Source organism: Vombatus ursinus, unplaced genomic scaffold, assembly GCF_900497805.2.
Source record: "Vombatus ursinus unplaced genomic scaffold, bare-nosed wombat genome assembly UNPS02000580.1, whole genome shotgun sequence".
Classification (NCBI taxonomy): Eukaryota; Metazoa; Chordata; class Mammalia; order Diprotodontia; family Vombatidae; genus Vombatus; species Vombatus ursinus.
Window position 1 is genome coordinate 2,519,585 of NW_020940358.1, and position 12,874 is coordinate 2,532,458.

A 12,874-nucleotide genomic window follows, 5' to 3' on the forward strand; every position below is an offset into this window, starting at 1 on the left:
AAAAACCATGATTTTCATGATTGTTGTACTCATTAGGCATCTAAGTAGGAGAGATGTTTGTAGAATCCCTTTCTATATTCACTACAACCTTGATAATTTTCCACTTCTAGATGAGTTCTTTGTTCTCTGAGCATAGAAAAATCAGTTCCTTCTAATAGCCCAGGAAAAGGTGTGTATAAGAATAAAAACGTAGAAAAGTGTGGTAATAGTGGAAAACAGTGCTGGATTTGGAGTCAGAGAATCTGAGTTCAGACGCCATTTGTGCTATATTCTACCTGTGTAACTTCGGTCAAGTCACTTAATCTCTCGGGAGGACCTCAGTTTCTTCATCTTTAAAATGATCAGATTGGGCTATATGATTTCCGAGGGCCTTTCCAGCTCTAAATCTGTGATCTTAGCAACCCATAACTTTTTTTTTTTAAATTCTAGATCTTGCGCTAGATTGTCACTGTATGTTCCCATGAAAGTACTTATTTTGGCATCTGTTTTTATGTATGTCTCTTCTCTTTCTTCTCTTCAAGCTTTTATCTCATCCTGCTCCATAAGTGAAAGTGCATAATGTTTACTGTAATGTTTACTTTCTTCCTTTCACTTTCTAATTTTATTTGTAGCTTTTATTTCCTTCAACCCCATCTTGTCCACGTTTGCATGGCTTTCTAAGTATTGCTTCCTTTATTAAAGCCCTGTGCTCTTCCTAATTCTTCTTCTAAATTAGTTGCATCTTTTAAAATTTCTTGCCTTTCTGCCTTAGCTGTCTTGTTGTTGTTGTTGCTGTTGTTCAGTTGTTTCAGTTGTGTTCAACTCTTTGAGATCCCACTTTGGAGTTTTCTTGGCAAAGATACAGGAGTAGTTTGTCACTTCCTTCTTCAGCTCTTTTTTTCCGATGAGGAAACTGAGGCAAACGGTTAATTAAGTAGCTTACCCAGTGTCACACAGCTAATGGGTATCTTCAGGCCAGATTCGAACTCAGGAATATGAGTCTTCCTGACTCCAGGCATAACACTCTATCAATTGGACCATCTAACTGCCCCTAGCTATCTTGGTATGGGGCTTTGTGGTATACCTGCTTTAATGAGGGAAATTTATGCTTTATCCCAAATTCTGCCTTCTTAACTGGTTTGTCTCTTATCTGAAAATACCATGCTTCCTGTCCTTCTTACTCATTCCTTCATACTCAGTGAACCAGATGGAGCTTGGGTAGGTATCACCTCTAGCCCACCACCTCTTTATTCTTCTCTCAACTTCTACACACCTCAACCTTTTAATTAGGGAAGTTTAACACTGATTCTTATTATTTCTCTCCAATCCATGGCCATCATCCTTAAAACTTAAAAGCCATTAGACATCTTAAATTCATAATTTCTCTTCTCTTTGACTCTGTGGGTCTCCATATGCATAAGCCATAACCCTTCATGAGTACCGCCTGAACCTCATCGTTATAAGGTGAACTGCTGAACCTCACCGCTCTACCTCTGATATCTCTTTGACTCAGAACTCATACTTCAGCTACCTCACTTGCTATTCTTCTCTTGTTTCTCAGACATTCCCACTAAACTTGTTGTTTTGTCTCAAGGACCATCCAGTAGAAATGTTGCTCAGCTTTCAGGAATTTTACAGGAAGGATAACTGTCTTGAGAGAAATGCTGTATCAGACCTCTGAGATTTCTTTTAATATACCGGTGAGTTTAAATTGCTTGAATTTGTTCTCAGTGATACTAGCAGTGTAGAAATTTTTCCAGTAATATTTGTCAGTCCAGAAAAGGACATAGAGAAAGATCATTAGCTGACCATTGGACATCTCTAACTGATGTCTCATAGCCACCTCAAGGCCAACATGTCCAAAATGGAAACCATTCTTTCCCCTACCTCCCAATATACCCCTCATGCTAATATTTGCTTTTGTTGAGGGCACCACCATCCTTCTAGTCACTGAGTTTGCAATCTTAGCATCATTCTCTATTCTTGCTTCTTCCTCATTGCCCATACCTAATTAGTTGCCAAGTCTTGTCTGTTCCATTGCCACAAAAAAATTTTTTCTTCTTTCATATGGTTACCACTCTAGTTAATTCAGGCCCTCAACTATCCTTGGCTGTTGACTAGTGTTAACAGCCACTTAATTGGATTCCAGGCTATCAGTCTTTCCCTTCTCCGTCTTTCACAGAACTGCCAGAATAAACTTTTTAATAAAGTGCAGATCTGACACTGTCACTCCCCTGCTCAAGAATCTTTAGCAACTCTCTGTTGCCTCAAGGATACAATAAAAATTCATCATCTTAAAGCCTTTCACAGTCTGACTTCAGTCTGCTTTTACAGGTGTATTTCTCATTATGACTTTTCAGGTACTCTATATTCTATACAAATTGGCATGCTTATTCTCTCCCCCTCCCCCCATTTAATAGTATTTTGTTTTTTCCAATTACATGTAAAGATAGTTTTCAGCATTCATTTTTGTAAGATTTTTGAGTTCCAAATTTTTCTCCCTCCCTCCCCAAACAATCTGATGTAAGTTATAAATGTACAATCATTTTAAACATATTTCCACATTAGTCATGTTGTGAAAATCAGAACAAAAGGGAAAAACCACAAGAAAGAAAAAAAAACAAAAAAAGTGAAAATAATATGCTTCTATCTTCATTCAGACTTCATAGTTCTTTCTTTGGATGTGGATAGCATTTTCCTTCATGAGTCTTTTAGAATTGTTTTGGATCATTGAGTTGCTGAGAAGAGCTAAGTCTATCAAAGTTGGTCATAGTACGGTGTTGCTGTTACTGTGTACAATGTTCTCCTGGTTCTGCTCACTTCGCTCAGCACCAGTTCATATAAGTCTTTCCAGGTTTTTCTGAAATCCACCTCATCATTTCCTATAGTACCATAGTATTCCATCACATTCATATACCACAACTTGTTCAGCTATTTCCCAATTGATGGGCATCTCCTTAATATCCAGTTCTTTGCCACCATGAAAAGAGCTGCTATAAATATTTTTGTACATATAGTTTCTTTTTCTTTTGTCCCTGATCTCTTTGTGTTATAGACCTAGTAGTGGTATTGCTGTATTGAAGGATGTGCACAGTTTTATAGCCCTTTGGGCATAGTTCCAAATGGCCCTCCAGAATGGTTGGATCAGTTCACAACTCCAACAATGCATTAGTGTTCCACTAGCATACTTGTTAATACTCAAATTGAGGATTTTATCTGCTGTCTCTTTGCCTTTATATAGGTTGTTCCATCTCTAGAATGTGCTTCCTGTTAGCTTCTGACTCTTAAAAGTCCCTGCATTCCTTTAAGGCTCGGCTTATGTGTCACCTCTTAAGTTAAGCCTTTAGTAATCATCCTGGTTATGTTTTCTTCCTTGTAGAGTTATATATCTGCTGATCTGTTTCTATATTGTGTCATCTTATTAGAATATAAGCTTCTCAAAGGCAAGGACAGTTTTAGTTTTGTCTGTTTGTATTTCCTTGTTTAGCAAGTGCCTTCCTTGCACATATTAGACTCTGTATAAATCCTTGTTAGGTTGGAATGGGGAATATCTGTGGTAGAAGATTGGCAAGGCTGCTATGGTGAAAAGGATGGGGAATTTTATATTATTAGTGTGAGATCATTTTTGAAATGGCTGACCATGGAAAAATCATAGCTGCCTTTCCGATTCCCTATACCAGAGAAATAGGGCAAATAATGGTAAAGTTGTTTAGCTGGCTGTTCAACTCATTCGCCAAAGTGGAGGTAAAGGTTAGAGTTGAAGATGTCAAGGAACTTTTGAGGCCAGGCGCTCTTTGAATTCATATCTTTTCTAGTATTTTTTTGTGGTTCTGTCAATATGTGGTTTCCCTCCCCTAGTGTAAGTAGAATTTTCCTAGCCAAGACCTAGACAGTGTATGGAAATTTTCTCTATAAAAATAGGCTTTTTTGGTATAACGTTTCTTTGAAACTGAATCATGCACTCACCAATGGATATTCATTAAGCACTGATAGGTGTACTCTTACCTCCAGGATCAAATATTAAATCAAATAATTAACTTTTAAAGTCCTTTATAACCTGGTCCTCTCCTACCTTTCTGGTCTTCTTACACCTTAGTCTCATGGGCCTTGTGATACTCTCCTTCCTTATCTCTACCTCCTGGCTTCCCTGACTTCTGTCAAGTCCCAGCTAAAATCCATCCCTCTCCTCCTCCTCCTCTTCCTCCTCTTCCCTACTTTCTTAAAAATTTATTTATTCATTTATTCATTTATTTTTAGTTTTCAACATTCACTTCCATAAAATTTTGAGTTCTAAATTTTCTCCCCCTCCCACCTTCCCAAGACGGCATGCAATCTGATATAGTCTCTACATATACACTCATATCAAACATATTTTCACATTAGTCATGTTGTAAGGAAGAATTAGAACCAATGGGAGAAACCATGAGAAAGAAGAAACAAACAACAGCAACAAAAAAGAGAGCACATAGTATTCTTCGATCTACATTTAGACTCCATACTTCTTTTTCTGGATGTGGGTAGCATTTCCCATCATGAGTCCCTTGGAGTTGTCTTAGATCCTTGAGAAGAGCCAAGTCTGTCAAAGTCAGTCATCATACAGTGTGGCTGTTACTGTGTACAGTGTTTTCCTGGTTCTACTCACTTCACTCAGCACCAATTCATATATGATCTTTCCAGGTTTTTCCGAAATCCACCTGCTTATCATTTCCTATAGCACCATAGTATTCCATTACATTCATATGCCACAGCTTGTTCAGCCATTTCCCAGTTGATGGGCATCCCCTTAATATCCAGTTCTTTGCCACCACGAAAAGAGCTGCTATAAATATTTTTGTATATAGAGTTTCTTTTTCTTTTGTCCCTGATCTCGTTGTGTTACAGACCTAGAAGTGCTGTTGCTGGGTCAAAGGATATGCACAGTTTTATAGCCCTTTAGGCATAGTTCCAAATTGCTCTCCAAAATGGTTGGATCATTTCACAACTCCACGAACAATGCATTAGTGTTCCAGTTTTCCCACATCTTCTCCAGTATTTATCATTTTCCTGTTTTGTCATGTTAGCCAATCTGATAGATGTGATGTAGTGCCTCAGAGTTGTTTTGATTTGCATAAAATCCTACCTTCTACGAGAAGTTTTCCTGATCTTCCTTAATACTAGTGCCTTCCTTCTCTTGAGTCTTTCCAGTTTTTCCTGTGTATATCTTATTTGTACTTAGTTGTTTTTGTGTTTGCTCCCTCATTAGAATGTGTGCTCTAGAGAGCTAGGACTGTTTTTTGCCTTTCTTTGTATCCCCAGTACTAAACTGGCACATAGTAGGAGCTTCATAAATATTTGTTGACTTTTGGGGGGAGAGAAGATGATCTAGATAAATAACAAATAGTATTTATGTTGAGGGAGCTTACAGTCTAATAGATAAGATTAATGTGATACAAAGTAGAATTTGATGAACCATAAAGGAGTATATAATGCCTTAAGAATAGATAAGAGGGGCAGCTAGGTGGTGAAGTGAATGGAGCTCTAGCCTTGGAGTCAGGAGGACCTGAGTTCAAATCCGGCCTCAGACACTTGACACTTACTAGCTGTGTGACCTTGGGTAAGTCGCTTAATCCCAATTGCCTCACCAAAAAAAAAAAAAAAAAAAAAAGAGTAGATAAGAGAGAAATCATTTGGTTTTTGAAAGTGTCAGTTCTGTGTCCATGGCATAATTAGTCAGATACTTGTATTTTGTCTTGTTAATCTTCATATTTTGCCATTTATTTAATATCTGGGACACTCTAATTTCCCTATTTTGTCTAAAACTTTAGTTAGAAGGAACCTATATTCTACTTTTAAAATAAACTGTAAAGATGGAATCCTTATAATAAAGATGACTTTTCTAGTTTCCAAATTTTGCTAAAAATATAGCTTTCACAACATTGGAGCATTTTGATTCTTCCTTGTTAGTTTTGCTTCTAGATCAAATTCTGAAGGGATTGTGTATATTCTTATCTTGTACTGGAATTGAATTGATTTGACCTGCTTCAGTTATTTTGGTCTGTCATATAAAGCCTTTTGATTATACATCTTTTCATTTTAAGCTTTTCTCTAGAACTGGACTTTTCAGATCATCAAATATCTATTAATTGCCTACTGTATGCATATCTTTAGGGAGCTTGCTCCATTTGGAGAGCAAGAGTGCGTGTTGTGCGTGTGTGTGTGTGTGTGTCTGTGTGTTCGTGTGTGTTCCTGTTTGTCCACCTGTGTGAGACAAGAATTACAGCTCACATTTCTATGGTGCTTGAAGGATCCCAAAGTATCCTCATAATTTTCCTCATAAAAACCTTGTGAGGAAGGTAACAGTGACGATGGGTGAGTTAGGTGGTTCAGTGGATAGAGTGCTAGGCTTGGAGTCAGGAAGACCTGAGCTTAAATCTGGCCTCAAACATTTACTTTGTGTGAACCTTGCCAAGCCACTTAACCCTGTTTGCCTCAGTTTCCTCATCTATAAAATGAGCTGGAGAAGGAAATGGCAAATTACTCCGTTATCTTTGCTAAGAAAACCCCAAATGGGGTCATGAAAAGTCGGTCATGACTGAAAATGATTGAACAACAAAACAAAAAGAACATAATATGAGACAGTATATACTCAGTTGATAATTGTATGATAGAGGTTTAAAAATATTACATGCAGTTTGAAGGAGGTAACAGTCATTATGGGATGATTACAGACTTTGAAAGATATCTTGAAGGATGGATCATTATGACAAGGGCTGTGTCTTATTCTGCTTTCTATACCCCCATGCAGGAGTGGGGACCCTGTGGCCTTGAGGCCACATGTAACCCTCTAGGTCCTCAAGTGGAGCCCTTTGATTGAATCCAAACTTCATAGAATAAATTCCCTTGATAAAGAGATTTTTGAGGATTTATGAGGATCTAGAGGATCACATGTGGCCTCGAGGCTGCAGGTTCTCCACTCCTGCCCCATAGTATCCTATATTCTACATGTGAAAAAAAGCAGTAATTATTTGTCAGATGAATCTTATATGGGAGATATTGAGGAGTGCAGCTTCAAGCACAGACTGACTAAAGATTAAGAATTTGTTTTGGGGCAAAGAGGAAAGATGAATTTGAATAGATAAATAGAATTTCATATAGAATCATAGGGTTCAATTTGATTAGATGTGGAAGGGATTTTAGCAATAGAATTTACTCTTTCCACTCCCTTATTTGCAAAAAAAGGAAACTGAGGCCCAGAGAGATAAAGTGACTCTTCCAGGTTTACACGAGCTAGTTAATAGGAAATCCATGTCTGTGTGTTTATTTTATACTTTTTTTTTTTTCAGTTTAGTATTTGATAGCTCAAAGTGTTCTAAATGTTGAATGACCTTTGGTGGTTTCCCATTGAAAAATGTAATAATTATAACCTGTAAACTTTCTATGACCACTTTTAAAGGTTCATATATTAGAATCCTTTTGATTTTTTTTATTTTCTAGCCTTCCACTTGAGCAGAAGATATAAAATTTAGGTGAACCATACATGATGATCATAGATTTAGAGCTGGAAGGGACCTTAGAGGAGAATCTCCTTCCTATAGCATATGTAGACATTTAAATTGATGATTTTTCTTTCTCTGTTCAGGACAATCTTGAATTTTTCAGTTCAGTAATCTTTTGCCTGGAATGTAATTTATGTTTATCCTAGCTTGTACTAAGCATACTTTGGTGTGCTGAATTGGTAGCTAGCCCTTTTCCATATTTCCAGTACATATCCCACAAAGTAAATAAGACATATGTCAGTATTATGCAGTGAGGATTCTGATGGAAAGATGAATGAGGTAGCATTTGTGTTAATCAAAAGTATAATATATTTAGTATGAATCATTTTTGTCATAAAATAAGATCTATTTAAATTTTAGTTGCTTGAAGATAAAAATGCCCTACAAATAAAACTTTGCCGACACTTGCTTGAAATTAGAAAAAGCCTGTCCTCAATGTGAAACCATTTAAGTAAGGGGTGGGGAACTTGTGGCCTCTAGACCACATGTGGCCCTCCAGGTCTTCAGGTGCAGCCTTTTGATTGAATCCAAACTTCACAGAACAAATCCCAAATTTGGGACTGTTATGGTCCTTTTGTGTGGATGATTGAGATGACTTTATAATAAGCTTTTAGTATGACTAGTTAACAAATCTCATCCATCCTACCTCACCCTGGGTGCTTTAGGACATAGACATGCATGCATAGGTTCCTCCCCCAAACTCCTTTCCCCCCAATCTAAACATAGAGGTCCTCATCCCTTTCATACCCATTCTGATGTCTATGTAGACACACAAAAACTAAAGATACCATGAATGGGTAGGCACGTGAAGCTTTAGCCAGGAATGGAAGTGAGTGGATTAGTTGGTAAAATTAAGGTTGATAGAAATTATATAGGAAGCTGGATAGTAGTCAGGTAAACACAAAAATCTTTGAGACAGTATGGTTTATTGATAAGACCACTGGATTATTCTAAGTTAGAAATACTATTTTACCATTTATTAGCTTTGTGACTGTGAGCAAGTCATTTACTTTTTCTGAGCCTTGGTTTCCTAACCTGTAAAACAAGGACAATAATTTCCTTGCCTACCTCACAGGCTAGTTTTGGGTTATCATATGTGATAATGGTTGTGAAAATGCTTTGTAAACTAGATCTAAAGTCTGTACCAGTGTCAGATGGTACAGATATTCTGTTCTTTTATTATTTAATTCAAATGCCACTACCTTTTTTGTAGTAATTTTCATTACAATATTTGCTTTCTAGCTGTTTTTCTGTTCATTTTGAGATGCAGAAAGATTTTAAAAAATAATAAAAGATTTCCTTCTTTGGATTCTGTTATTGACACTTTTGCCAATTTGTATAAGAGTGTCCTAACTAAAGCTTTTTTGGTGGGGACTAGACCTCTAGTTGTGAGTAATGGGCATTCCCAGGATGAAAACTGGATTCATCTATGCAGATCAGCAATTCACCTGTAACTTACTGTCTTAGAATGTTACTTGGGCCATTGAGTGGTCGAGTGACTTGCCATGATAACACATGAAATCATATCTTCTGACTCCAGGGCCAAGTCTCCTCTGTCCAGTACGTCATGCTGCAATTCTTGGTTATTATAGTTTTGTTAAAATCATCTTGTCATAGTAAATATCTAAGACTTTCTTGTCTCTGTCTTTAACCTATAAATGGTTGCTAGGCTGTTGTTTAGATGGTTTTTCTTTTGGATTTTCTTCAAATTTAAGTTAATTTGGGAAGATATTACTCTGATAGACACAGGACTAAGATATACTTTGAAAGCAGATAAACCCTTTTTTGAGGTCCCTTCCCCTTTATTATGTTTATTCATTTCTGATATAGTCTGCTGCTTAACAAAAGTTGGAAAAAGATTTGATCTTCTTTCTATAGACTCAGCTATCATGATAGACCTTTTAATCCAAAAGCCCCATTTCCCCTTCCTCCAAGGGAAGTTTAGAACTTCTTTGGAGCAGATAAGGAAACTCTTATTCTCCCATCTTTATGGTTTTGTAATATACATTTAAAAAATGTTCTAGAAAGCCATCTAAAAGGAACATTTCTTCATTTGTATGGCTCATACTAGCTCTACATGGTCTGGGTTATGGGTCTTGGGTCTCTCTGTTCATTTGATTATTCTTCCTGTGATAAAAGAATGTCTGGTAGCATTTAATTTCCAGAAGCAATTATTAACATATCTGTAAGTAAAAGCCAAAAATCTGTGAAGTGAATGGGATCAAAAACATTATTTTATCTTTCTTCTACAATGGTCGTTGGAATAAGGGGAGTCTGAGAAGGTTAAAGTTAACTCCTAGGTAGATGTAGTGGTAATAAATTATTTAGCACTCTTTGGGCCACATTTTGTTCACTATTGCAAGGATTGTGGTTTCAAGCGACAATTTATCTGTTTTTGATAGTGAATTTATAAAGTGTTATGTTTTCATCTTCTCACTTAGATATTATCTTTTTCTCAAAACCCTAAGTTCAGCAGGTCTTATTTGTTGGTCACTAGTTCACTAGTTAGTATAGTATAGTTTAGAAAAAGCATATATATCTCTTCTTTAGGTATTTGCTTTCGTGATTATTTTTCTGTATTTATGTATATATGTATATGTCTGTACACATACATGCGTGTATATGTAGTCCATATTTTACATATTAATCCAACCTGTCAGAGCTCATTGTCCAAAGAGCACTGTTCCTGGTAATGGGGGATACAAAAGAAATGAACCTAGTCTCTATGCTTATAGCACTTAAAGTACAATTGAAGATATATCATCTCCAAGTGAAATTGGTAGATTGGTAGAAAATACAGATTTTTTTCAGTGTAAATGAAATCTAATAAATGAAGTTTCTTGGAAGAGATATATTTTGAGGTAATTTCAAGAGAGAAGAGATAGGAATAGTAGAGAAAAATGTTATGGGTATTCCAGGTGGAGTTCATGGCAAGTTTAGGAAAACAAGAGTACATGGGATATTTAAGTACATCCTGTTGGTTTATTCTAGTGAGAGTCTTCATTGGGGAGTGGTAGGAAGTTGGTATAGGGAAGGAATTGGTGGAGAACCATGGAGAGTTATTATAGGAGTTTATATTTTATGCAGGATTAGCAATAGAGAGCCAGTTTAGCTTCTTGAGCAGAGAAATGCTAATGAACGTGGCATTTAAAGTTGGCTAATGTAGTGTTTGCTTGTGTTTAACTTACAAGGGCATAAAGACACAAAAGTGGGAAAGATCATATGGAATGGCAGTTATAAGTATGTACAGGAGGTTACGATAGTGTAGACCAGAAGAGGATTTGGGTAAATAGATTCTGACATGCATTGAGGCCTAGTGATAGGAACCAAATAGAAGGAGCAGTAAAAGTATGAGGCTAGCATAGAACTAGAGAACAGGAACTGCAGAAAGGCCTAAAAGTGTAGATTTTGTAGTCATTTTCATATAGATGATAGTTGAAGCCATCTGACATGAGGTAGTTTTCCCAGAAGGTGACTTGAAAACTAAACAAAACAAAAAACAAAACAAAACAAAACAAAAAAAAAAACTAGCATGCTGTGATTCAGGTCATTGTCATGAATTTATTTGTAAAACATTGATTTTTTTTCTAAACATGTTAATTTTCCTTTTAAAAAAACTCTTTAGAGCAATACTTTTTTTTATTACCTGTGTCTTTTAAAAAATTATCATCTTAGGGATGTAGCTTAGGCCAAGAATACTTTTGTCATTGTTCATGTTATGTAGCACAGATGACACATTAGCAGATTCTTAGGCAAATTAGTTGGTTTTGTCTTCTTTAAATACAAGTATTTCCAGTTGAGGAGAGTGTGAGAAAAAACTAAAAAAAATTTTTTGATTGAGAATGTTATTTTAGTAGCAACTTCTTTGCACTCTCAGTCCTTAATTCTCTTTGTTTTGAAGCATGCAACCAGTAAGGACCCCAGAGAAGTTCGAGATTCTAGAGATCATAAAGAATCAAAGGAGGAAAGCAACAAAAATGTTACGGAGTTTGGAAAACAGCAGCTTTTGCCCCCTCTCTCATCCCTTCATCCGTCGCTACCTCAGAACCAATGCTACATGGCCACCACAAAATCACAGACAGGTAAAGAGGGAACACCTAACAACAACCCTTTCTTCTTGAAATCTGTTGATTGATGTATACAATCTCTTTTCTGTAGAGCACAAGAACCACAAAGAATGCTTGACTTTTCTACCCCTTGTATTGACTCTTAAGTAATTTTCTTTAGAATTGATAAGTCTTTTTATATTTACCCATGAGATCCTTTATGAGATTTTTTTAATGCTTTATAGAAGCTTGGCAAAAACATTCTTTCCCTTCAATAAATTCTTGTCTCAATAAATTAATTATTATGTCCAGTCTTTTAATACCTCGTATTTAGTCTTACAGTGAAGGTTTTCATTCTTAAAATGCAGCAAAAGCAGTATTTTGGAGTGAAAACTTGGATTTGTAGAATATTTTCAAAGAAGTACACTTTAGAAAGTATTGGGGAAAGAACCCTGGAGTAGGGAGTCAAGTGATTTGAGCTTCAAACCCATTTCTGACATGCTTTGTGAATTTGGGCCAAATCTTCACATTCCTGAGTCTCAATATCCTTCCCTTTAAAATGAGGGCATCGGATTGCTAAGGTCCTTTCTAGGTCTGACTCTTATCCTGTGTCTTTGAAGTACATGCAAAAGCTCAAATTAAGCTCACCAAGTTCATTCAGATTGTGATTAGAGAGGTCATTAGAGGACTTTTTGTTTCAATGAATAAATAAATGACTGATTTTGTGTTAGCCTGTGAATTTTTATATGAATATAGGTACCTCTTGAAAGACATAAGGATACATGGAAAATATCTTTAAGGATTTTAAACTTCTGTAAGCTCCTTGACATTGTTGCTGTGTGATATATGTAAAGAAACAAATTTATCAAAAGTAAACTTCAACTCCAGTTCAGTCTTAACAGATTCCAAATTAGTCCTTATTTTTTATTTATTTATTTATTTAAACTATTTTACAACTACCACACGTTGACTACATTGTATGAGGTGCTGCTATTTAGGGACTATGTGGAAGACAAAGAAATATAGGGCTTGATTCCTGCCTCAAAGGAGCTAATAATCTAATTAAATAGAGTGCCTTGTAGTAACCATTTACAGAGCTAACTTACTACTGCTCTAACTTTTGTTGTATTTTGTTTAAGAGTAGCTAAACCTAATTTAACATTGACAATGATTTTTTCTCAAAGCATGCAATATTCTTCTTTTCCTTTCTGCCTTGCATTTTTATCTGCAAAATAGAAAATCTAGTGACCATTGTAATAGAAAGACTACTAAATTTGGAGTCAGAAACCTTGAATTCATGTCTTAACTCTCCCC

General features: G+C 36.1%; 1 protein-coding gene across 7 annotated transcripts in view; it reads left to right on the forward strand.

Moving 5' to 3' along the window:
- Positions 1-12,874, forward strand: part of EHMT1 (euchromatic histone lysine methyltransferase 1) — a 293,851-nt gene that overhangs the window by 153,433 nt on the left and 127,544 nt on the right. For all 7 annotated transcript variants that reach the window (XM_027849525.1, XM_027849531.1, XM_027849548.1 and 4 more), the window contains one exon: positions 11,416-11,596. In XM_027849525.1, the coding sequence (XP_027705326.1) occupies positions 11,416-11,596 (181 nt within the window). The remainder of the gene's footprint in view (positions 1-11,415; positions 11,597-12,874) is intronic.